The following is a 26,030-nucleotide window of genomic DNA, read 5'->3' on the forward strand; positions in this document are numbered from 1 at the left end:
AATAGAATGGCAGAGCTGTGCCAGCTGAGATTTTGTTATTTTCTATCCAGCACTGTAAGTACTACAGCCAATCACTAAAGCATTACAGATTAGCATTATGCTAAAGCAGATCAGCCCCGCTGAACCCTGAGAAGTGAAGGCATGGGGAGGCCCAAAGGTGCCCAGTGCTTTGCCCCATGCTGTGCTGCTGAGCATAGCATGAGCAGGGTCCTGTCACTGCTCCTCCAGGGCAGCTACAGAACTTACACAAGCACTGCTCAGGTCCCTGTACTGCACTGCTGCACTGGGAATAGGCAGAAGGAGCTGCGAAGATGGCAGTGCATTTTCCATGGAAAGCAAACTGAATTGAAAGCACAGGAAGAGGAAGAGAGACTCACCTGAAGAGGTCTCCAAACTTGCTTCGCAGGTGGCTGCAGGACACATATAGGTCATAGAGGTAGGCCAAAATACATCTTTCTGGGGAGGAACACTCTGAGGGATTAACAACGTGCTTCACCACTCCACACAACCTGCAAGATAAAACACTTCTGAGTTCATTCCAACACATCTCGTATTGTTACATGTCACAAAACCCCTTTGTTGGCAAGGTGATGGCAAACCTTGCATACACAGACTGATGGGGCTCACGTGAAGTTTGGTGTTACCTGTGAGCTCATGCGGGTGCCAGAGGAGGGGACACAGAGGTACTGGGGAGCCCAGGGCACAACCAAGCAAGAGGGCAGCAAATCAGACACAGCTCCCACGGGTGAGGTCCCACTGGCTGGAGCAGGCTGCAGAGGTGAGCCACCCGCTGCACACCAGGCTGAGCTCAGCTCTGAGCTGGTTTGCAGCCTTCCAGCAAGGGCTGCTGCTGCTGCTGCAGCTCGCAGCACTGTGCACAGCTCAGTCTCACCACCTGAACCTAAACACGTTTTTTATTTAAAAAGAACAGCAAAAATTCTTTCAGGAAAACGAGCTGCCACAAACCCTTCAAAGACTTGTGCAGTTTGCTCCGAGTTGAGAATGAGGCAGGCGTGGTAACGCCGCAGGACAGCAACGATGCACACACACAGCCCCGTGGTGTAGCTCCCTGCAAGGCTGGACGACTTCAGCAGCAGCTCTGCCTCCACCACGCTCAGCTCATTCAGCAGCTGAGAACACACACCAGAACAACTGACTGAGAACAACTTCCGACATGTAAAATACGGGCTAAAAAACAGCAATTAAGGAAAAACTAAAGAGCAAACCAAAATGGAATTCCTTGCTTGCCAAGGAACAAGGGAAAGAGGCAGCTAAATAAACTGTAAAGTACAGAACGTGCTCCTCAGAACTGTTTTTCAGAAGCAAACAGCATTTCTGCCAAATGCTTTGCTGTGTAAGAAGATGCTTGAGCCTAAAACTGTGAAGCCCATGTGAAAATATTTTATGCTAAAATAATCCAGATTTTTGCTAATTAAAAAAAAAGTTAACCTTTGTAACAGTCAAAGACAGACAGAAGGGGAACTATCTGGCATGCTGTTTCAGAGGTTAGGAAACTGAAACAGAGAAAAGCACACAGCAGCAAATCAGGAGACTGTGATGCACAGCACTTTTTTTTCCTTCTGGGTTCACACTGTGTGCATCACAGCTGTGTCCCAATGGATCCATTCACAAAACAAACCCTTTTTACCTGTATTGCAAAGTCTATCAGCCCGTTGATATTCAGTGCTGGTTCCATGAGATCAAAGATGAGCTGTATGTGGTGAGCCAAGGGGAGGTGATAGGATGTTCCTGAGGCAAAGCTGGTTATTTGTTCGAGAACATTGCTGGAGATCTGTGAAAAGAAATGTTGAAAGGCTGCATGACATCCAAGGGCTTCTCAGACATGTCAGTGCTCCTAAAAATCCTGTCTTGTAACTGGTAATAGCAAATGACAGCACCTTGTAGATAACAGCACTAACAAATCACGTACAACCACAGAGACCATCTGTTACTCTGCTATCCTGCAAGGCAGTTATAATACTGTTATATTTTCTACAGTGATCGTGCAGAAAATGCTGGTCTGCTGCTTTACAGCTGAGGGTCAAACTCCTCTTGACATGTACCTACTTTTAAAGTATAGTTTTTGTTTCAAGGAGAGGCCAAATCTTTTTTTTCAACCTGCAGTACTATGACTTTTGTACAGCAATAACGACTCACGCTTCACCCTGCAAACTAACGTGTAATACATCCATTCAGAAGAAAAGCACCGAAGATGGGTTATAAATCAAATATCAGCCATTCACTGTCAGTCTTTTCCCAGGCTGCCCTCAGGATATCAGAAGCACTTTGAAACAGCAGCAACTGGAAGCGAGGAAAGCCTGTGCTGAGGCATCCACACGTAAGTCCGGACAGACGCCAGGAGCACCAAGCACACCATTCCAAGGAAGTTATTTCTGCTCTCCATTCAGCTGCTAAGACAGCTTTTAGTAGCAAAGGCTGACTACCAGTTTTAACAGCAAGGGAGGAGCAAACTGTTATCCAGCTGTTTTCCGCAGAGGCACTCAGCATGTTGCACACACACACAGAGGAGCACTGCACCCTTCACACAAACACAGGAACAGACCTTACACATACGCAAGAGATTGGCTGATAAGATCTGATTTACCAATGAGCCCTAAACAAAGCCGTTAACTGAAACGTAAAACTGACTTCCACATTTGCAATTAAAAAAATCACGTTTCTAATAACCCTGAAAGCCTCTTGCAAACAAACACAATAAAAGCAAACAAAAGCATCCCAACAAAACAAAGAAATACCCACAGAAGCAGTATTTTAAAATACCAACATTCTCTTACCTTAAAAGCAGCAGCAACACTGCTGGCATATATAAAACACTTCTTAAAAACCCAGATTTGTTCCCTAATGGATAACCCTACAGCAGAATGCAACAGGCTATGATTTTATACAAGGGAAGTACCTGAGATGTCACCTGATGTTGGTCAAAATATGACAGCTGCTGTAGTTTTGTGAACACAGTCTCTAGAGTTGGAAATGCTTCTTGTTTGTTCTTCCTGGCTTTTTGCCCTTCATCCCCAACTTAACAGATAAAAGATTATTTTGGTCATTTTATATTTAATGGAGCCCTAGTAGCTATGCATTATTATTGCTTTACAAGACATTTAACAGAGAAAACATTACTTATGACTACATAAAATCCTTCTTCCCTCAGTTTTCCATGTGACAACATGAAAACTACTTTAAGGTCATCAGTGCAAAAAAGGAGACATTCAGTAACAACTGAAAGATGGTCACACTGTTTTACCAGGAAGGTAAGCACTGTGTATTACTGCCCGGCCAGAGCACCAAGCTCCAGGCTTCATCCCCACGCCGGTGCAGACAGCCCGGCTGCCACAGCGCTGAGCAGGGCAGGGCAGCAGGCTGCACCTCGTGCTGGGGCAGCACGGCTCCCATGAACTTCTGCTACAGGCTACCAGACAGCAGTGTGAGAGCATTTACCACCCGTTTCAGTAGTACTCTTCTTATTCAGAATCTTCAGGATGTCTTTGGTAATCTTCTTCAGCTGATGTCTTGCTTCATCACGCTCCTTGCCAACACCATAGAGAAGAATCATGCGCTGGTTACACTCATGGCTTGAGGATTCATCCTGAAAAGAGCAGGAATGAAGTCTCTCATCACTGTTCTGTCATCGCTTGTAGAAGCCCTGCAGCCCAGACTGCAACAAGCAATAATGAACGTTTCATTGCAAAAAGCATCTCCTGTGATTATCACTGTGGAGAAAACAGCACTAAGTCAAGCCGCTGAACAGCCAGGTTCAGAACACAGGGAATACAGGTCAGCTGGTACTACACACCCTGTATGGACCTACAACGGTGGCCAGGAGATGCACACCATGCCCATCCCCGTCCCCACGGCAGGCAGTGCTAAGCACGCTCAGCAATGTCCAGCAGCTGCTCCTCTTGCTGTGTACAACTCCACTAACAAGAAGATGCCATCCAACTCCTAAGGCTGCATTTTGTAAATCCAAAAGAAGCTGACGTGTACAGCTCACAGAAACCCTAACTAGTCATATTTAGCCTTCTACTGCCACGTATCACACAAAGTCAATACCAAATACATAACTTTAAAGCTGGAAGAACTGCTCGGCAAGTTCTAAAAGGTGTAAGTATTTTTTAAATCATAGAATAAAATCACCTTCTCCAGTCACTGCTTCTCTTTACACAATGAGACCACTCAGTTTTCTACCAAGGAGGGCTGCGTACAGAAGTGATGACAAATAACGCCACGCAGATCGCAGGACACAGCGATGGGAGCACAACTCTACGCTCAGGAAAGTTGTGCCGGCTTACGAAATACACGACACGGCCTCTTTTAAAAATAGCAGCTCTATTCGCAGGTCAAAAGCAGGAAGTAAACCACTGATTATTTAGAAAATTCTATTCCTCTCTGTTCTGGAGGAAACAGAAGCAGAAGCGCTGATGGCGTCACCTGGGATCAGCAGCTGTGCCCTGGGCTAAGGAGCCAGACCCTGCGCGCCAGCAGCCGCGGCACAGCAGCAGCCCCAGGACGGCAGCAGCAGAGGCCTCCCCAGCTCCAGGCACTCACAGGGCACTGCTGCTGCACCAGGAACCACAGCAATCCTCCGGCTGCCGCCACCGGGAACAGCCCAGCACGGCAGCGCTGCTCGGCAGCACACTACGGTAACCCCCTCTGATTTCTGCTTTCCTTCTGATCTTGCATGCCTGGGGAATCCTTGCTCTGTTAGGACTGGACGTGGCAGTCGGATCTGCCTCGTGCTTCAGGGCAGAAGCAGATTCTAACATTCCTCTCAAACCCATATAGGTAGAAAAGAAACTTGGCAGCTCAGTGAGGGCCGTGTCGGGATGCTCAGGCGCTGGCTGACCCTGCTTACAAAGACAGAGCTCACCCCAGCCAACCGCAGTCACTACGATTGCATCACCGTGCACCCGAAAGTGGCCCCTCTGAGGACATGCTGTGCCATCTCCTCTCGCAGCGGGCACAGCACGGCCCTGCCAGCTCCATGGCTGCTGATGGCTGCAGCGCATGCAACGCACACCGCTCCACACCGTGGGTCGTGTCAGTGCTTTTTGCAGCACCGCATTGGATAGAACAGCTGATTTAGAAAAGTAACAGGAGAAACTAGTTGTGATGCTGTAAATTAACTCCTACACAAGTAAAGCTACAAAAGCCTTCACAGACCACGCTGGCAAACATGCACCCGCTGCAGTAACAAACTGCTGTCTGAGTGCTGACATCTTGGCTGCGGGGCACCCACCAGCCCCCTCCTCCAGGCAGCCTGCAATGCCCGGCTGCCACAGCCGTCTCCTGAGCCCAAACCCGCACTGGGAGCCTGCAGGGCAAGCAGCCATCCCTGCGTCTGGGGGACGTGTCGGGGGAACGGCATAGAGGGCCTTGAAGGTATCCGACAGCGGGGTCGGGGCACAGACAGCCAGGGCAGGAGAAACAAGAAGGGGCACTGAATCACTTCCACATCAGCCTCACTCTGTCAAATCTGCAGCCAAAGGGAGTTCTGCTGATACCTTTTTTCCACATTAAGAAGTATGTGGAGAATGATGTTTGCCCCTTCTCCTCGGGAGCAGAGGATGCTGTTCAGGCAGTCGCTGCCGTAGGCCCCACACGGCCGTGCAGGCACACCCAGGTGGAGCCGGCAGCCCCACAGCCCATCACAGCGCCAGGACTCTGCCCATCCTGCCCCACACCTCCACACAGCCCCTGCCAGGAAGGGACCCGGCAGACTGGGACAGCCGCTCCCCTCGGCCACCCCCAGCACGGCCATGCCCAGCACTGCCTGCTCCAACCCGCCATCCTCAGGAAAGCAGTACAGGTGGCAAAACCAACAGAAATGCTCCCTGTAGAGAAGTGACAAATGGACTAAAGAGACTGAAATCATAAAGGACATAACATCTAGATTCACTTCTTTTGTTGCTTTTCTTTTTTACAAGGAGGGTGGAAAAGAAGAAATGCAAACAAAAGCCACAAGCAACTTCAGCTACTCTATCAATGGCAGCAACTGCACCAGCGATAACAGAATCAGACAGGTCATCTTCCCTCTGCTTTACACTCTTCTCTTCCTGGTGGGTCTCACTATGAATGGCCTGGCAATGTGGGTCTTCTTCAAAATATCAAGTAAATCCAATTTCATCATCTTCCTCAAGAATACTGTCATTTCTGACATCCTCATGATTCTGACATTTCCATTTAAAATCCTCAGCGATGCACAGTTGGTACCGTGGGTGCTGAGAGGATTTGTGTGCCAGGTCAGCCAGGTCGTATTTTACTTCACCATGTACATCAGCATCTTGTTTCTCGGGCTGATTACCATCGATCGCTATCAGAAAGCCACCTCACCGTTCAGAACATCAACCACAAGGAGCCTTCTAGGTGCCAAGATCCTCTCCACGGCCATTTGGATACTGATGTTTATTCTTTCATTACCCAACATGATTCTAACAAACAAGAAAAAAACTCCTACGAACGTAAAGAAGTGCGCTCTCTTGAAATCTGAGTTTGGCTTAGTCTGGCACGAAGCCGTAAACTACATCTGCCAACTTATCTTCTGGGTTAATCTAATAGTCATAGTTGTATGCTACATACTTATAAGCAAAGAACTGTATAAGTCCTATCAGAGGACCAGATGCACGGGAAGACCATCCAGAAAGTCTGTAAATCTGAAGGTTTTTATCATAATTGCAGTGTTCTTTATTTGTTTTGTGCCATTCCACTTTACCAGAATTCCCTACACTTTGAGCCAAACAAGAAATGTTTTTGACTGTTCTGCAGTGAACACCTTGTTTTACTTAAAGGAGAGCACGCTGTGGCTGACATCGCTAAATGCTTGCCTAGATCCATTCATTTACTTCTTCCTTTGCAAGTCGTTTCGAAAGTCCTTGCTAGGCATGCTGTGCAAGCACACCGCGTCGCCAGAACTCCAAGCACAGATAGCAGTGCAGAATGAAAGAGACGACACTGAGGATACCCCAGTTTAGCACAAAGAACCACCCACACCCCTGCCTGGCCACATACGTCCCACTGGGGGCCGGGGGAGCAGAAGAATCCTGCTAAAGCCGATTGCAATTTCACCTGCACCTTCACAAATTGCCCTACACATGAAACAGATCCATGGAACCAACATCACTGGTCGCAGAAAGGACAGCAGTTAGAATAACTGCATACAACAAGAGCACCATCTGCCCACAGACCCCGTGTTTGACAGAGGTTCTAGGAAAAAGTTTGAATTTATAGTTGGAGCTGTAAGAAAAAATTAAACCAGAGTCACAGAACACTACAGAACAGAAGATGAGCTGCAGAGATTTTGCAGAAACAGCTTAATTTGGGCCAGAGGAATGGGTTCCATGACAACGAAGGAATGGATGTAAATAAACCCCACAACCAAGGCAGCTTTTCAGTACGGGAAGTTGCTGCTTAGCATGCAATCATCAGACAAACAGAAACGCAGCACATCTGTAGGTAAGCTATTTGCCTGTGCACGTTTTTGGTAACAGCATAATGTTTTGCTTATCTCAGTTTATGCTTGCAATTCTTAATCCACTGAGCAAAAACCAGTAGTTGTACAGTGGAGGAAATTACTCCACAGTCAGGCTTATCTTAATGCGACTGCAATCTTCAAATACTTCACCTTAGTAGATAAAAAATAACTTCTGTAGGGAAAGATACGTTACAGTTAAACGTGCACAAACGCTTGATTTACAGAACATTCAGATCTTAGGGAAGGAAAGACTCATGGTAAAATCTTTACTAATCATTAAGGACTGCTTTATTGCGCTAAACAATAATTATACCCACTTCTCTTCATTTGGAAAAGCGAGAACCAGCAGGCTGGAATTTTCAGGAGCAATCATCATACAAAACATAAGCTGACGTGATGGATTAGGGCTCATTTATCATCACCGCAAAACAGTTCCCATTCAGAAACACGTGCCGCCACCACGCTAGCATGCAGGCCGGCCACCCAATGTCCTGTCTACCCTTCTCTGACAGTTTCTGCTCCTTGGCGGCGCACAGGGAGTTTTCAGGACTGATATCCAACTTCCTAAAACATTAAAACACAGTTCACGTGTGTCAGCACTCAGCCTTGGAGCCGATGCATCTCCTATAAGCCGTCAGCACACATCAAGGACTTCACAAAGCCTCTGTGCACAGGTTACGCTGTTGTACATTCCACCATCAAAACCAGGGTGCCGTCATTTCCCTGGGACCAGTGTGCAGTCACTTCACTGCCTGCTTTCAGCACCCGCCTGGGGCCCAGGAGGGATGTGCAAGATTCCCAACACATTGCCCACATTTCCTGAACCTACACATGGAGAGAAAGTGGCAATTATCTGGCAGATGCCTCTCCTGATCAGCTGGAGTGTTCAAACAACAGGTACTGCAGCTCTCTGCGTACCACACAAACGTCACTGGTGCTGTACACAGGCACACAGTACCTGTCTCTTCAGCTGGGAGCAGCATCAAGATAGAGGAGAAAATATGGATGATGCTGCCTTGGAAATCAGTACGAGAGCATTGCAATGAACCGCCTCAGCTTTATGTAGTCCTGGTGCATGACCAGAGTCAGGGCAGGCAGCTGAGGGCACATCAGGATGATGACAGTTGAAAGGCCACCTTCACCTCAGCCATCCTGGAGGCTCTGCCCTCTCTGCCCAACATTACTGTCAACATCTGCACGTGCATCTATAGCACTGTGTAGCCACTCCACACAAACAGAACGCATGCCTGTCTTCATAGACTTGGTCACTTTTTCTTTGTCAGTAGAGAATGTAGTTCTTCCTGACAGAGACCAAAAGGAAGACAGAAAGACAACAAAAAACATGATTAAGTAACTCAAGAGATACGTGAAAATGAGGAAGGAAACGAGACGCCACCACCAGCAGAAAAAGTCTCTTCTTTCTCCACGTTTCCTCGTTCTTATAACTTTGCTCCAGACTCCTGTGCGCAGAGGAACAGCAGATGGACTGGAGATAACCAGAGACCCTCCGTGAAACAGCTGCTGCCAGCTGTGCTCAGGTATTTGCACTCTTGCAGCGTTCCCGTGGCGTGGTGGGGCTCTCAGGTGTCTGGTTTGCAGACGTGAGGCTGACAGCCAGCAGTGTACATCTTATTCTCAAAAACATTACAATCTGTGCTGAGAAAGGAAGAGTGGTGTGTGCTGGGTAAGAAATACCAGAATTCGTTATCCCAGAGGCACCTGGGAGGCTTTCCAACCACAACCATAAAATCTCTACTTCATGCTAGAATAAGTTTCCAAGTAAAGACAAATGGTTCTCTTGGCATTCTACTGTTATAACCTTTCAACTCTCCACTGCTCTGTAAACAACTTAACCTTCGACAAAGGTTTACATTTAATGTTGGTTGGTTTGTTTAATGCGCGTTTGAGACGTTTTGTGTGCTTCTGTAAAAACCTGCTCATCTCTATGAGGAACGTGTCATCCTGAATACAAACTATCGTGCTTTGTCTCTATCCTTTTTATCCAAGTCTGTTTTGAAAAATGGGAGACTTTGCAAACGAGAGCACCAGCAGTAACTCCAGCGGAGCGCCCACCTCCGCGCCGTGCCAGCGCGACACCGCCGTGACCCACGTGCTCTTCCCAGTGCTCTACACGCTTGTCTTCCTGCTGGGACTCACGCTGAACAGCCTGGCTATCTGGGCTTTCTTCCATATTCCAAGCACATCGACTTTTGTGGTCTACCTGAAAAATACCTTAGTATCTGATTTTATAATGACTCTGATGCTTCCTCTGAAAATCCTCACAGACTCTGGCCTGGGACCGTGGCAGCTGAAGGCCTTTGTCTGTCGCTTTTCAGCTGTAATATTTTATGACACCATGTATATTAGCATAGTGCTCCTCGGTCTCATTGCTTTTGATAGGTTTCTCAAGATCGTGAGACCTTTCGGGAAGTTCTGGGTGCAACAACTGAGCTCAGCAAAGATCCTTGTGGGTCTGGTCTGGCTCTTCTTCCTGGCTCTCTCTGTGCCAAACATGATCTTATCGAACAAGAAAGCAACACCGCAGTCGGTGAAGAAGTGTGCCTTGCTGAAGAGCTACCTTGGACTCAAATGGCACGAAGCTGTCAATTACATCTGCCAGTTTGTCTTCTGGACCGTTCTCATTCTTATGCTTCTATTTTATGTAATTATTGCCAAAAAGGTGTATGAGTCTTACTTAAAAACACAAAAGAAAGAAAGCAAAAAGAAACCAAGGGTCAAGGGGAAAGTATTCATCATTTTCACCGTGTTCTTCTTCTGCTTTGCCCCCTTCCATTTCAGCAGGGTTCCCTACACCCTGAGTCAAACGACAACCCGGATGGACTGCCGCCTGCAGAACCAGCTTTTTGTCGCCAAGGAGAGCACTCTTTGGCTGGCTGCCACGAACACCTGCATGGATCCTTTGATATACATTTTCTTGTGCAAACCATTCCTAGAGAAGATACTATGCGGGAAAGTAAGCACGCTTCAGAGAACAGCTCACGTGAACCCGAGAACCGAACTGGACACAGGAACCTTGGCCATCGAATCTTGATTCTGCAGCTTCATGCTCTGGAGTCTTTGCAAACCCATAGAGAAATTAAGAAATTTGTTTGACTGCTGCTGTGAAAGCTGAAGGATGGTGGTGCTGTAATACTTAATAAAAAGGGCAGGCTGGATTTCCGTAGTTGTGCTCACTCCTTAGCCACGCCAGGTGAAAAACTACCCCTCAAACTGCCAGCTGACCTGACACGGGTCTTTCCCCAGGCTGCTCCCTTTCTCATTGACACCCCATCAGTAACCAAAGCTGGGGAAGCCCAGCTGTGTTTGAGATGTGCCTGCCTGGCCGCAGTGCCGCTGCACTCGTACCGCAGAGATGTGTATCGCTTCAGATTACTGATGACTTCACAGCTGTAACCACATCAATCTGAACTGCCTGCAACAATGAATGCATAACACTGATCAGCTCGTAGCCCTGCACTGCTGCGCCGGTGCTGCGCAGGTAACAAGAGCAGAGGCTTTTCTGATTTAGTCGCTAAGTCACATTCACTCCATGTAATACAAATGGTTGTCTACAAATTAACATACCTTCATATCATGTAAGAACAAGCTATGAAATAATTTCATCTGCTTTACACAAACAAACAAACAAAAAAAAACATTTCTTATTAACGCTTTACAGCTCAGTAGCTACAGCTACTTCTAACAATTTAGCTCTATTTGGGAACAAAACCCAGATGTCACCCCCGCGCCAGGCTGGCTGGCAGGGCACAGGGCAGGGAGGAGGAACCGCACTGGGCAGAGGGGAGGAGGCCACGCTCCCCGTCCCTACCCACCTCTCACACAACTACCTTCCTGCCGCCTACCCATTTCCTCACCCTTCCTCTCCACCCCCAAAGAGAAGTTAGCAGAGGACACTGTGGCTCTGCAGTACGTTAGTCCCTGAGCAGCTGCCAAGGCTGGGCCAGCAGAGGCCCCAGGACTGCAAAGGGCAACTGCTCAGGTGACATGGTGCTGCAGAAGCAGCCACAGGAAAGCACGACCACTTACTCCCTTCCATCGGCCTTGCTGCTTACTGTAACCCCACCGCCACCCCTACTGTTCACTGTGCCCCCACCACGTCTCACTGCACACACGCTGCAGCACTCCCACCTTGTTACACCACAAGGAGACCAGTACCACATCCAGACGTCCTGAGGAGCCCAGTGCCATGCCGAGATGCACCAGGCCCTATTGCAAACTACCCTTCTTAGGTTCTCTGGCCAGTCTGGTGCCCACCTCACATGCCAGATGCTATGATTACCACTCGGTTGCTGGTTTTAGACTGTCTACTTACAGTAGCATAATGCAGTCATACAGGTTGCTCCATACAGCTTGATTTTTTTGAAGTTGTCTTTAGATTATTGCATATAATTACATCTGTCTGTAGGACTCCCTGTCTCTACCACACAGCTAGATGCATCACTCAGCAATTTCAGCTCATTGCATCTCCTCTGCTAGGCACAGTAGTGCTTTCTTTAATGCAACACTCATTTACAACTGGAAATTGAACTAATCCCCAGTCAGCTTCCAATTGGTTCTGCACTGCTCTACAGATCAGTGCTTTCTCAAACTGTGCCTTCCCCCCAGGATTAAATGCTATTCAGAAATTAATTTCTCTCTCCCCACACACACACACACGGTGTTTAAGAGGATTAATTTGGCTACTTTAGTTAAAATAAATATACCAAATTCTTAGCTGTTAAAACACTCACCACTTTAGCAACTGCCTAAAGAAATGCATGTTTCTACTGCTCGGAACACGGCACTCCCATTAACACTGCATGCACACTGCACTGACAGCATACAGGCACACACCAGCAACCTGTGCCTATGGGTGGGTGTAGCCACAGAATGGGCAGGGGTGCTCCTTAAGCATGGGGTGTGCCAGACGTTCCCAAGGAGTCTGAGTCATCTGTTCTGCTGCAGCCTCTTAGGACGGTAGTGAGCAGCCAGTTATCAAGGTCTGCAATGGGGAAATGCCCACGGACTGGGAGGACAGGACGCCTAGTTGATCCACTTTCAGGAGAAGCCCCCTAAATCATAACAGCCTAACAGTTTTTAGATCCCTGCCTCCTTTTTTGAGGCTCAAAAAATGGCGCAGTGCTATTTTATTTCTCACATGAGTAGGGCAAGCCCTGAGTCCCAGCCTGCCCCACAGCGAGCGGCCGGCAGCAGCACGGCTCCAGGGCTGCTTGTGGGGCTCTGCAGAGCTCCTCAGTGCCATCTGGGAATCTGTCTCATTCCCATAACACTTATAGCATGCTCAGAACAACAGTCACTGTTTTTCCAAATCTGAATTTCCCCCAAACTAACTTGGAAAGGCGCTGACACCTGTGCCCTGGAGCTACCGAGGTATTACAGCAGTTACACAGCACAGAGCAAACCTGTGCCATCCTGACCTGGCACACGCAGCCCATCATTGCTGTGATGCAGCACTGAGGCTTTTTCTTTCCACAGCCAAGTTTGCGTTTGCTTGGCTTGTCTGCAGTCCAGAGAAGAAGCCCCACACAGCCTGGAAGTGGGAAGGCTGGCAGCAGGCCTTGGACTTGTTTGGACAGATGAGCCTACAGCAGGCTCCAGGCCCTGGTTTCCCATGAAAACTACTGACACTCATTCTAAACATTTCACAGGTTGTTGGGTTCCAGAAGGGGAATCACAGTTCCTACAAGTTTTGTAGGAAACCCACCTTATTTGGGTACACAAAGGCTAGCATATAGTTCTTTTTATGTATTATTTTACTTGCCTCTACAAAAAAGCCACTGCCAAAGATGCCTGCAATTTAGCCCTCCAGATTTTGCATCTGAGGGAGAGTAAACTCATTCCTGAACATCTCAGGACAAATTCTGCACTTCACACGTCCTGACTGCCCAGCACCAATACAAACCCCTCCACCAGCACATCTATGACCTGGTATTGAGAAAGCCCATGGTACACAGCATACTTCAGTTCACTTGGAATATAGAAAGACAATCTGCATTGTGAATAAGAGCTGGGAAACCAAGCCCAGCAACCAAGGATACTCCCCGTATGACTGGTCATGAGCAAGCAGGGCCAGCAGGTTGCATGTGAAGACTGCAGGCTCTCAAACTGACTTCTGGCCCAGAAGGGATCATGAGCCAGGGTGTGCAGCTGGAGGGACCTACAGCGCAGCACAAGGATGGAGAAAGAAACGAGCTTTCTAAAATCGAGTTCTTGGCTCCTTTCCTCCCTCCCGGCCTTTCAGTGGCAGCCACCAAGCAGTGGCTGTATCAAACTTCCTTAGGAAAGGAGGTGCTGGAGGCTCCCAAGGCATCTCCAGGACTCAGCACCTCCTGCACACAGAAGCATGGCACGGCAGGCGTCACGCCAGTGCTGCAAGCTCTCAGCATCCCACCATTTTCCCTGTTTCAAAAAAGAAAAAGTAATTCTCATGCATCATCCAGGTGGCTAATCTGCTTAAAAAGCAACCCCACAGCTTGTACTGCCACTGTGATAGTAAAGGAGTTTTACAGTAAAGCAACACAATAATTACTGTAATAAAGTTGTTCAGACTCTTATGTAATCTGAGAATTGCTCTGTAATCATCAGAACGCAAGAAGGGACATCCAGCCTTTGAGCGACGACAGAGTTACAGGTCAGCCCTCGGCGTCTCAGTACATCACAGCCCCGCATCGCACTGGTGCTGCTTTTACGGTAAGCTCCATCCACAGCATCTCCCTTCTGTGTGCAGGCCTGCCTAGACCTGCTCCCACCTGAGAACCACCAGGCAGATTCTCCAATATAACAGCCTGCTGGGGATGCTGCAGCAGAGCTTATTAACTCATTCGGCTTTACGAATGTATCAAAACAAAGATTTTAAAGAAGAGCTGATGTGCAATCACACCACGTTCAAAAAACAAAAATACAGGACACCAACTACTGAACACTTGGATCTCTGATCCAAGAGCAGAGACAGCCCAGAGATGATCCCAGTACCGGAGATGCCTGAGGTCCCACAGCAGACGCAGCAGCACGCAGCTACCCACTGCTGTGGGCACAGGCACAGCAATGCTGGCAGCACGACCAGCACATCTGGTCAGCGCCTGAGCTCAGCAGTCCCTAGAGGAGCACAGACTCCAGACACTGGAATTCAGGGTTGTTCAAACATCCCCGAGAGCAACTATCTGCTGTGAAAAAAACAGAACGGAAGAGGCAGGTTTCTTTTGCCACATCCAAACTGTGTGCATGCAACAAGGACCGCCAGTTAATGTCAGAATACCCAGCTCCTGAGATCAGATCACATACTGCAGAAGTATAACTTGTGTTCCTGCTGGCTTCTTTTGCATTATCTGTTTTGCCTTGCAAAAGCTGGTCTTCAAAGATAAACCTTGTCAAAAGTCTCCTGAGATCAGGGATTGTATCTGATTAAGGGAGAGGTCCTGAGGCAAGTAAGAACCTTACAGACTTGCCCAGGAGTGAGCAGAGAGCAGAAATGTGAAAGTGATCACAGGATTCCCCTGAACACGCAGCCAGAGGAAGCGATGCACCACGGGTATGGCAGCTGGTGGGCCTGGCTCTGGCTCAACAAGGCTCCAGGCAGCTGCCAAAGGAGCTCGTGCAGGAGGCTCTGATGTCAGAAGAGCAGGGCTGGGGGTTCCATCACCCACAGCTCTGGGGAAAAGAGAACAAAGTGTACATGGAGAAGCCCAGGTGGAACAGACACAGAAGTGAAATCCACAGGGAAATGTGATGTGGCAGCCACTGCTCTGGAAGTGCAATCTGGAAGATGAATTTTTCTCCTGAAAATTTAATGGAGGGAGGGTGCTGTCTATATTTGTTTCCTATTTAAGGCAGCTGCAGAAATGGGAAATCAATCACTTCATCCTCTACTGACACACAGCAAAATTTTCCCTTCTGTAACTGCTTCGGTGCTTATTTCAGTGCTCCCCAGGCACCGCACTCCCCTGCTGGGACACACACCAGGACTGGCAGCACTGCACCGCAGCAGCCAGCGGGCCCAGGGTCAGCCTCAGAGAGCACGGTGACAGCAGGAGGCACGAAGCCAACAGGCAGTCCAGTCATTGCAGCTGAAATACTCAGTTACAGGCTTCGCATTTCACTTTCATCCTACATTTGGAAGAGAGAATCTGTTCAAAGCACAACATTAAAGACGTCTAAATGAAGTCAAATTAATAACTGACATGATAATCTTGATTAGCAGGTATTTGCATCTACCCAGCACAAGAGCTTTCAGCCCCACGCTCAGTTTGCACTCACTGCACAGACAAGCAGTCCTAGCTGGAAGGCACAGGCACGGCTGCACAGGTCGCAGCGCACAGCGCGCTCCGCTCGCACACTGCCCGGGGCAGACACCAGCCCACCCCTGCGTGAATCACGGCTGCGTCCCAGGCCTGGGCTGCTCCGGAGCCGGGCGCGAGCGCGCTGCCTACCTGGCATGTGAGTCATTCCCGGGAATGAGAGAGCCAGTTGCTCCAGTTACTCCTGGCCAGGTGAATTCTGCCTCTCCGATCAGGTACCACAAAACAAGGCGATTGGAAGCGCAGAAGCTTACTTCCAGATATGGTTTATTTAACCACCTTATCGCAAGAAACACTCCCGTGACTGCTTTTAGTCTCAGGATGCATTTTGGAGGAGTCTGAGGCACTTCCGCGATGCAGCTCAGAGACAACCGGAGGGCGACAGCAGGGACAGCAGGTAAGCGATTTCCGACCATCTGAAAAGCATTTGATAGGTTGCTCTGTACGTCTTCCCACTCTTAATCACCCTTAACCGATAAGAAAGTGGGAATTAAGACAAAGCTGCCAGAAAATCAGACATAGAAGCATAAACTGAGGATCAGATCAATTAAAAGCGTGAGGAATCTCAAGTAGTGAGAACCTCCCATCTCTTATTAACTCAGTGGTAAATGTTACTTGTTATTTTTCTCCCAAGAGAAAAATACAGATATGTTTCTACTGATTATTCCTCCTGAGATACCATTCAAAGTGCAGGAGGGTTTGCGGCTTTAATGCCTTACTTTCTGATACAGGTTAAGTCATATCAAGAAAGATCCTGTAACCGTAACATCCGAACCTGCTGTCCGAGGTGTGCATTCGATCCTTTTGTCCTCTTTCAGCACAGGAAAGCGTGCTTGAATTCTTTTAGTTACTTTATACAGAATAAAGATTCTCCTCCTTCACGCTTCACTCCGATCATGTTAAAACTTGTCAGGTTCACTGGAAAAACCACATAGCTCTGAGCAGGCAACTCACACTGTGTGTCGGATCCGTCTCAGGGCTCAGGACAGGCACTTCTACAGGTCTCTGCCATTGAATGAGTGTTTCAGAGTGAAGTGGCTATGCTCAGCGACCAACAACCGAGGAACAGCAACGCAACTGAAGGCTGTCTATTTTACAGGAATGGCTTGCCATAGGTGCGCGATAGGGACGCAGACATCTGCCTTCAAATTGGGCACGCTCGGTGTTACTCTCATAGGGTTTCACATCTCGTCCCATCACTCTGGAGAAGATTTTGCAATCTTCCTTCACAAACAGGGACACCAGGAGCACTGGCACCGGAGCCAGCAGCCGCTCGGCCCAGCCCGGCCTATCTGAGGGCTCGCTCTGCGAAGGGCAGGGGAGGCAGAGCAGCCAAAGGGTGTGGAGGGGTTTCATGCAGAAAGCGTCTGTTTGCATTCAGGGTGCGTGGGAAGCAAGCAGCCGCTCTCACAGCACCGCGCCGGTTCCTGCCCGCCGCCCGCGGCTTTCCCTCCCATCACGGCCCGCTGCCATCTCACCCTCGCGCCCTCCCAGGCTGCCGGGGCGTCCCCAGGGCAGGGCGGCAGCAGCAGACAGACCAGCTCACCCGGTGCCCGCAGCACGGCCTGTGTCGGCACGCAGCCCAGCAGCACGCAGCCTGCCAGGCAGGGCCAGGCTCTCCCAGCCCAGACGGCCGCGGCGGCCCTTTGCTTCCGCACAGGGCAGTGCTGGGATGCCCAGGCAGGCCATGAGGAACTCGAGGCATGCTGCATTTATGAGAATTCTGGGCTAGTCGAAGATGCGCCCAACCGAGGAACCGAGGTCCGCAGCCATGACACTGCCATCACAACACGTCCCTGCCAGGGGACCAGGCCAGAGCTGCTCACCCAGCACAGCCAGAGCAGCACAGCAGGATTTCAGCAGTTCATTCCCACATCTCAGCTGTCTCAGCCCTTCCTGCCATTTCACATCCCGGTACCTTCTTAAAAACAAAACCGCAGGTCCTGCGCTACCAGGAGCAGGCTTACATGTCTGACCAACAATGAACCTGAAAGAACACCATCATGGCAGCACGCTGCTTCTTGCTTTTCCTCAGGAAATGCTGCAGGCACACCCAGGTGAGAACAGTGAGCACGGCCCAGCCCGGCCCGCAGCGCCCTCACACAGCACTGCTGCCATGGGCACAGGGCCGGGAGCTGCCGCAGGACGCCAGCGCTGCCATTCCCCAGACGTACCAAACCCTGCCTCCTTTCCTTCCTTTTTTGGCTTTGCTGCCAAACATAGTGAGCCCATGTCAGCAACATGCATCGAAGCACAGAAAAACCCAGCTGACTGCAGCAGACGTGGATTTGGTCCTTTTGCAACGGGAATTAGAATTGCATATAAAAGAAAGAGAAATGGTTTTGATGCGAAGTTAAAAAAAAAAAAAAAAAAAGCCTGAAAATGAGGGTAGAATTACTCCAAGCACTGACTGGCATTGCCTACATGTGTGCACCAGCGTTTTATTCATACCTTCTCGCAGCGTCCCCTGCAGCACCTGGGAGAGGTGGCCGGCACGCAGTGGCCAGAACTGCACCACGCAATCACAAACCTTCGTCTTTTTCCTGACCTAGGCAACATCTTGACTTTCTAAAGCTCCTTTCCAAGCTTCTTGACTCTGTTTCTCATTGCACAGAACTGACACCCACACTCACAATGCAGTACTATTCAGCAGAGGCTCCCATGCCCACTTGCACAGCCGGCCCCTGCTGCAAAGGGCCACCAGCCTTCACTCTCTGCCAGGCTGGTTGTTTCTAACAGCTTCTTAACAGCACACAGGAGGAACAGCTCATGGAAAGACAGGGGCTGCTGACAGTCTGACCGTGGGGGTGGTCAGACCTGCAGCTGCTGCTGCTCTGGGCAGGGAGCTGGATCAGACCCATCTCCAGATGTTTGTGCCTTCTGACCTCACCTAGTCTATGAGTCTGGGAATGCAGGGGCCTCCTCTTGAAGGAGAGGGGGAAAGAAGTATATATATTTCTACAGCTATCAGCACAACAGTGGTGGGCACACCCAGGAGCGGCAGCTGAAGGGCAAAGCAGACGTACAAGCTGCCAGCAAGAAGGGAAAGGCATGGAACTGATCTCCAGCATCATCCACATCACTGCCATCCTGTAAGCATCATGCGGGAGATCAGAAATAACGTGTGGAGAGAGGAAGGAGCCAAGGCCAGCGGCACAAGGATGAAGATGGTGAAGATTCAGGAAGGAGCGTGCACTTTTAATTGTCAGAAGAGTGAGAGAAAGCAGTGGCAGGCGCAGGAGGAAAGAGCTATAGCAGCATCCTGCTGCACCCACTGCAGGCCCTCCTGAAACCGTACAACAGAACAGCGTTACAGGCACAAGCTGAACGTGCCATTTAAGGAGTAGATGCAATAAAGCACTGCCAAAGGCTGATGCAGAAAGCAGAAATGAGCAATGGAGCTGGTTACTCAGATGCACATGCACTGTACTTTTACCTTTATGGCAAGGGATTAAGAAGGACTAATGCAAACTTGAGTGACTGACTGTACATGGGAAGCTTTAATTTTCCCAGGAATAGCTTATGGAGGGTTTTTCTCATCGCCAGCTCCCAGGCCAAGTGCTGTGGGGACAGAAGGATCTGTTAGCAAAAGCAGGGACTGGTCCCCCACAGCAGGTACTGCACGCTGCGTGGTGCAGCCTTCACCAGAGCTGGTACCAGGCTTCACTGAGGACGAGTAGATGGCAGAGGAGAGACTCTCAGCCAAGAGCTCTCCCACAGGCAGCAAGCTGTACTGCAGCTGGCTCAGGGACAGGGCTGCTGGCCACAGCTGCTGAAAAGAAGCCTGGCATGCAGGGGAACTTCCAGGAGGAACCTAGAAACCAAGAAGTGGGTTTTGTATTAGATACTGAGGCAGACATGAAGCTCTCCGAGCCAAGGCACTGGTTCCTGTTTCTGGGTATGACTAAGCAGCCGGGCACTGGAGCCCACGGCTGCAGTCATACCTTGTTCTTGTTTCTTAGCCTCTTAAAGTTCAGTCAGTCAGGGGTGGCAATGTATCTGCTTTATGCAGAGCCACCTGCACACCTCCTGGGGAGGCAGGAATGGGGAGCAGCGAGCACAGAGCCCAAGGAGGGTGCCTTCAGTCTCCTCCCTCCCAGCACACATGGGAGCAGCTCCAATCTGAGGCAGCCAACTCGAACAGCTGGCTCGGCCTGAAATACAAGCAGCTGCATGACCTCACCAGCACTCAGCCCACAGCAATGGGCACCCGATGCCAGGTGTGCTGAAATGATGCAGGAGGGAATGGAGGTAAAGAAGAGGGTGGGGACACAGGCTCTGTACTACTGCTTGCCAGCTGGCTGCAGCAGTACGCACAAACACTCTGCAGCCTGCACTGATGCTTCCCCCCCCACCACCACAAATCTTTACAGTTAAGCAAGTCAGTGATTTTGTTCTGACGGCAACAGAAAAGAACATAAGTAGTCAGTTGTGAGCAGACTTAACAAACTGCTTCACACTTCTGCTCCTTACATTACTTCTGCCGCTTAGCAGATCTTTTGCAGTGAGTAGTATACCAAGCTGCTGTGCTCAGGTAACCAAACATCGCTTAAAGCCCTGCAGCTCTATCAACCAAAATCTCTGCTCAACCTCACAAAGAGGATTTTCTAACTTTTAAGGAGTTGTAAATAAGAGATGGAAGAAGATTAATTAGATGTGATGGTATTGAATTTCTTTAAATAGTGAGGCAACCCAAAGCCTTACTCATTAGAAAAACCATACAGTCATTCTCTGCCCACCTGGCAGTGAAATCTACCATGCAGGCTACTACTTAATTTCTCATCTGAGGCCATCACAGTCAGGCACGTAAACCAGTCTGTCAAGAAGGGCAGTAGAATGTTACCTCATCAGTGAAACAGTATGTGCATAACCTACATTTGCTGCAACAGACAGCCTTTAGGGGAAAGACAGAAAAAAACAGCCAGCCAAGTGCATGAGCTACAGAGAAGAAGGTATGTTCTGGTTTAAAAAGGTACGTGAATAAGGGAGCAGCTTCCAGTGCATCTTCAGAAGCACCCAGACAGAATGTATCTGTATGGAAGCATGAGGCTGGAGGTTGGAGAAATACAGGATGAAAATGGTCCGAAGGAAAGAGAGAGAAGAACAGAACAAAGAGTTAAAAACCAACCTTGTCCAAGCACAGAAATACCACATTCAGACAAGTAAAAAAGCCACTACCAGAGCTCATAGCCAGAGATCAATCACAAAATGTCTACAATATTCTTTAACCTTCTTCATACTCCTCAAGTCTGGAATGGAGTGGTCTTTACCAGAAAAGCTGCAGCTTTCAGAGCCAAGGGATACACCAGGTTCTGCTCAGATTAGAGTAATGATCACTCACCTATCAGCATAAATAACCAAGTCATGCTACTAGATGTGCTCTGTCTATCCCAGTACTCCTTAGTTTCCCATTAAAGTCTATTAAGCTATCTAAACACCTTTGGATTTCTGAATCTAAGCAGGATCATTTCTGCGTATCCCAAAATTTGTCACACAACCAACTCCATGCAGCAGGGACCACTGTGACTGCATCTGCTGCCCTCACCAACCTGTTTGTGATGTTAAAGTTTCAGAATTACAACAGCATAAGGGAAAGTCTGCAACACATAACTGGGGCAGCCTTCAGCAGGCGTTATCTCCATCTTCCACCCACTGCATGCACGGAGGCTGCTGCTGAGCTCAGCTGTGCCAGCAAGGCAGGACACAGAGCACTGCCAATGTGGTTCAGCTGTCACAGCTCTGTGACAGTATTTGTGAGTACTGCTTTCTTCTGCCAACCAACACCTGGGATTTCTTTTTAATATGTTTTAGTATTAACAGCATTCGGAACAAGGTAACAGAGAGAAATCCATTCACGTGCTCAATCTAGCTGGCCTGTAGGAAGACAGAGCAAGCTCCCACCATGGTTTCAGGGTGACTTCTATTTCCCTGGGCAGTTTGACTGCGGTCACACCTTCGGAGGCAAGGAAGACACATGTTCCAGGGATCCCCTGCAGCCAGTGCTGTGGGCAAGGATGAGCCAGACCCTGTGGGGTCTGCTGGAAGAAGCACTGACTTGAGAAGTGTGGAAGAAGGGATGCTTCTGCTTCCCTGCCCTGCTATGCCTGGAAGGGACAGCAGAGCACAGCAAGCAATCAGCTGGGCTTCTCCTGCATGAATGGCTTTGCGGGCACTGGGACAATGAGCACCCGAGCACATGCATCACAGGGCAAGCATAGGAGCTGCTGACAGCATCACACCCAACAGGCACAGCTGAGCTGTCAGAGATGGAGCTGCAGCCCACTCCCCAGGGCAGGCACGTACATGTCTGCGCAAGGAGAGCCCTCTGTGACAGTGATTTCAACATTTCTGGTCCAAGCAGCTGCGGTCCATCCTCTGCAGCAGTTTTCAGCTATAAGGTAACAGCCTAAATCCCAGCACTCAGACCAGCAGCCCTGTAGCTCCAAATAACGGCACCCACCGAAACAAACACCATCTACAGTGAGGAAAGGAACTGCACCCTGATGCACTCTGAGCAGGGGCCTGAAAGTCTCAGCTTGCCCCATCTCTGCTGACAGCAGCCCCACGATGCTGATGGGAACTGACTGGCACAAGATGGGAGGAGAGGCCGGCGGCTGAGACCACCATGCAGCCAGGGACCCTTCTCATCTGTGTCAGAAAACATTGGCCCATTTTCTGATGTGAGTCAAGAGACGGAACCTTTGGAGAATGCAGGTGCTGCTCCTGTACAAAGATGCACTCACGGTCATTACGCATTGTTAGATCTGTACAGCCCCTTTCTGACAATACCCACTTGAAGGACGGAGGTAGAGGTGGAAAAGTTCGTAAGCTTTTTGTAACAGGACTTGCAGCAATTCCCCTCAGGACCCGGAGTAAGTGACAGCACACAAGCAGCACAGACCTGACCCAGTGCCACTGAACCCCACAGCACTCCCCGGTCGCTGCATGGACACATGGCAGCCACCAGTCCCTGCCTCACCCACCAGGCTGTGGGACAGCAGGGCGCCTTCTGGGGACCAGGCAACAGGCAGGAAAGGAGCTCTGAGAAACAGGGAAATAAGCATCTTATTTGCCTATGATAGAGATATGCATCTTTCCATAAAATCACTTGTCCTTTTGATCTCAGTGCCTCCTGGGCAAAAAAGAATAGCTGTGAATTATAAACAACAGGAAGAGTGTGACAGATTTTTGTTACTCCCTAGGAGAAGACGACTGCTTCTCAGTACAAGACAAAACAGAGCACCTGAGTTACATCTGGTGGTCTCATTAGGAACCAGAATTTGTAAACAATGTCAGACAAAAGGAAGCTAAACTGAGAAAAAGCTTAAAAACAGCAGAATTACAATTTCTTTTTTTTTTTAACCAGAGCTTTAAGACGTAATGATTTGCTTTACTGCCACCTAGTGACAATTTGAAACCCAGAGTCAGAGAATCCTCAGAGGCGGACGGGACCTTGAAAGAAGGAACAGCTTGTTCCTTTCCTGTGCCAAGTTTACATCTGCAAAAGGCCTCAGTAGTTTTGTCCATCGTTCATCCCCATAGGAGAGGCAGTCAGGGCCAGTGGAACGGCTGAGACCTGAGCCATTTAGCTGTAGTTTTCTTATCAAAACTAATAAACAGAAAGGGAAGCATGGAAAAAATACTGCACTTGTATGATAAACGAGACAGTAATCTGCAGTGTTGCCTTACAAATTGGTATCACCAGACTTCTTTGAGCAATGCCAAGCCATTATCATGCCTCCACAGCACACACTGGGCTCCACATTTGCAGCCTCACAGCACATGGTGCCCGCGCTCCCCTGGCAGTGCAGGGCTGCCCCGGGGCTGCCTCTAACCTCTGTTTCTCCCCCAGAATGTAACACTGGTGCTGCCCACACCAAGGCCTGGACCTGCGGCTGCCAGAGGGACTCCTGAGGCACCTCGGCTGACGACACACCACAAATAATGGGGTACAACCTGTCCTATGGACCACTGCCAGGTACAGTCAGAAACAGCAGCTCGCTGTGTCACCAGCACTGCCACCAACGTTCAGATGAGTCCTTTTGAAAGAAGCCATCCGTATTCTGTCACATGCAGACCTGTGGGCTTCAGTCCTGGCTTACCAGCCAAGACAAGGTGCAAACGTTTTGGGTACAAAAAAAAGTGAGATAATGTAGAAGAGCCCGGAGTTTGTTCACAAACACTTGTACACGAAACCTTAAAATCCCCAGAGAATGCGATTTTTAAATACATTCAAGTAAATTAAGTCTCAAATTAGCATTTAAGTAGGCTCAAAGAGACCCTCCAGAGCCCTGTTTCTGGGTTACCAGATGGGCAGAGCTCCGCTGCCCCTCTCCAGCAGGAAGCAGCACCGCTGTGCTCACATGGTGTGCTGCAACGCACTGAGCTCAGCAGCGCTCATTTAACTGCTGCTTTCAGTGGCTGACACAGCAGCCCCTGGGGCTGCCCAGGGAGGTGACATTCTAGGGGACAGTTCTCAGACTGCTCCATCGACAGGACACCATGAACACTCTAACACTGCTCTCGCCCCACAGAGGAACACCTGAGCGCAGTTGCCAGCGCCGCCCCCAACCGCTCTGTGGGCCCCCCTGGGAACACCACGCAGGACGAGTTCACCACCATCGTCCTCCCTGTGCTCTACCTGGTCATCTTCCTGGCAAGCATCCTACTGAACGGCCTGGCGGTGTGGATTTTTTTCCACATCAGAAACAAAACAAGCTTTATATTTTACCTCAAGAACATTGTGGTCGCAGACCTTCTCATGACACTGACGTTCCCGTTCAAGATAATTCAGGACTCCCAGCTGGGACCGTGGCACTTCAACTCGTTCCTGTGCCGATACACAACAGTTCTGTTCTATGCCAACATGTACACCACGATCGTCTTCCTTGGGCTCATCAGCATCGACCGCTATCTGAAGGTCGTGAAGCCCTTCGGGGACTCCAGGATGTACAGCATCACCTTCACCAAGGTGCTCTCCGCCTGCGTCTGGGTGGTGATGGCCTTCCTCGCCCTGCCTAACCTCATCCTCACCAACGGCTACCCCACTAGGAGGAACATCGATGACTGCATCAAGCTGAAGTCTCCCTTGGGAGTCAAGTGGCACACAGCCGTCATTTACATCAACACCTGCACCTTCATGGTGGTGCTGGTAGTGCTCATAGGGTGCTACATTGCCATATCCAGGTACATTTATAAATCGAGCAAACAGTTCATTAGCTCATCGAGCAGAAAGAGGAAGCATAACCAAAGCATCAGGGTTGTAGTGGCTGTGTTCTTCACCTGCTTCCTGCCGTACCACTTGTGCAGGATACCCTTCACTTTCAGCCATCTAGATAAACTGCTGGACGACTCTGCACATAAAATCCTGTATTACTGTAAGGAAATGACACTGTTCCTGTCTGCGTGTAACGTCTGTCTAGACCCAATCATTTACTTTTTCATGTGTAGATCATTCTCACGAAGGCTGTTCAGGAAATCAAATATGAGAACAAGGAGTGAGAGCATCAGGTCTCTGCAGAGCGTCAGGAGGTCTGAAGTGCGCATCTACCACGAATACACCGATGTCTGAGCACCCCACACACGGACCTGTGCTGCTTTCTGAGGGTATTTGTACAGCATGTAAATAAAACCTGTCTTTGGGTATCCGACCACAGAAGTGCACTGAGGAGTGTGCAGACACGCACAGCCCCGCCATTTCAGCTCACTAACATCTATCTTAACTCAAAATCATAAATACACACACAGATCAGGTTCACTTCAGCGGCCTTTGGGTACATTTACTTTGTTTTGTTTCTTAAGGCCAACAGAAGCCAAAGAAATCCTGTGCAAGTACCCTGTAACATAAAGAACATTCCCATCAACCAAGAGGAGCCGCTCTCCCCCAGCTCAAGTTCCGATGAGGACTCCAGCTCAGTAACATTCCTTTGTGTTTCATTTTATTTGTAACACTTTTTTTTTTTTTTTTACTCCTACTGATCTTCGATCAGTTCTTCCTTTCTACGTTCTTGCAGAATTCAGACATTAATGTTGATAATTTCACCTAGATTAGTTACTATGAGCACAAGAACATCAAAACATTGTTTAGTGACCAAAAAATGCATGGGATGTACTTGTGGCAGCAGACAGAAGCCAGGTCAAAGGCAGCAGCTGGAGGAGGCGGCAGCAGAGGCAGGGCAGAGCAGGTGCCTGAGGGCAGTGCCATGGCACCCAGAGCCCATCGGCAGGGC

At 49.2% G+C, this 26,030-nt stretch overlaps 4 protein-coding genes across 13 annotated transcripts in view; 3 read left to right on the forward strand and 1 right to left on the reverse strand.

Moving 5' to 3' along the window:
* MED12L (mediator complex subunit 12L) overlaps nt 1-26,030 on the reverse strand; it is a 113,111-nt gene that overhangs the window by 27,663 nt on the left and 59,418 nt on the right. For all 7 annotated transcript variants that reach the window (XM_040705979.2, XM_040705976.2, XM_040705973.2 and 4 more), the window contains 5 exons: nt 3,457-3,604; nt 2,918-3,036; nt 1,649-1,792; nt 967-1,130; nt 378-509 (listed from right to left, as the gene is read on the reverse strand). In XM_040705979.2, coding sequence (XP_040561913.1) covers nt 378-509; nt 967-1,130; nt 1,649-1,792; nt 2,918-3,036; nt 3,457-3,604 — 707 coding nt within the window. The remainder of the gene's footprint in view (nt 1-377; nt 510-966; nt 1,131-1,648; nt 1,793-2,917; nt 3,037-3,456; nt 3,605-26,030) is intronic.
* On the forward strand, nt 4,476-10,662 carry P2RY12 (purinergic receptor P2Y12). 4 transcript variants are annotated; one of them, XM_015291848.4, is made up of 3 exons: nt 4,476-4,658; nt 5,943-9,024; nt 10,286-10,662. In XM_015291848.4, exon 2 carries the CDS (start codon nt 5,961-5,963, stop codon nt 6,984-6,986), a length of 1,026 nt encoding a protein of 341 aa, XP_015147334.1. In that variant the 5' UTR covers nt 4,476-4,658; nt 5,943-5,960; the 3' UTR covers nt 6,987-9,024; nt 10,286-10,662. The 4 variants fall into 4 exon arrangements, with proteins under 4 accessions (XP_015147334.1, XP_025009231.1, XP_040561921.1 ...); XM_025153463.3 differs by having other exon boundaries at nt 10,289-10,662; XM_040705987.2 differs by having other exon boundaries at nt 5,943-7,467.
* On the forward strand, nt 8,953-10,662 carry P2RY13 (purinergic receptor P2Y13). Its single transcript, XM_004943581.5, has 2 exons — nt 8,953-9,024; nt 9,494-10,662. Exon 2 carries the CDS (start codon nt 9,507-9,509, stop codon nt 10,536-10,538), a length of 1,032 nt encoding a protein of 343 aa, XP_004943638.2. The 5' UTR covers nt 8,953-9,024; nt 9,494-9,506; the 3' UTR covers nt 10,539-10,662.
* On the forward strand, nt 15,943-25,451 carry GPR87 (G protein-coupled receptor 87). Its single transcript, XM_015291847.4, has 3 exons — nt 15,943-16,198; nt 23,654-23,779; nt 24,336-25,451. Exons 2-3 carry the CDS (start codon nt 23,746-23,748, stop codon nt 25,370-25,372), a joined length of 1,071 nt encoding a protein of 356 aa, XP_015147333.1. The 5' UTR covers nt 15,943-16,198; nt 23,654-23,745; the 3' UTR covers nt 25,373-25,451.

Source organism: Gallus gallus, chromosome 9, assembly GCF_016699485.2.
Source record: "Gallus gallus isolate bGalGal1 chromosome 9, bGalGal1.mat.broiler.GRCg7b, whole genome shotgun sequence".
Lineage (NCBI taxonomy): Eukaryota > Metazoa > Chordata > Aves > Galliformes > Phasianidae > Gallus > Gallus gallus.

Coding starts and splice junctions, on each gene's coding strand:
- GPR87 (XM_015291847.4), top strand. CDS start 23,746: ATGGGGTACAACCTGTCCTATGGACCACTGCCAG. Junction 23,780..24,335: donor GTCCTATGGACCACTGCCAG/GTACAGTCAGAA, acceptor CTCGCCCCACAG/AGGAACACCTGAGCGCAGTT.
- P2RY12 (XM_015291848.4), top strand. CDS start 5,961: ATGCAAACAAAAGCCACAAGCAACTTCAGCTACTCTATCAATGGCAGC.
- P2RY13 (XM_004943581.5), top strand. CDS start 9,507: ATGGGAGACTTTGCAAACGAGAGCACCAGCAGTAACTCCAGCGGAGCG.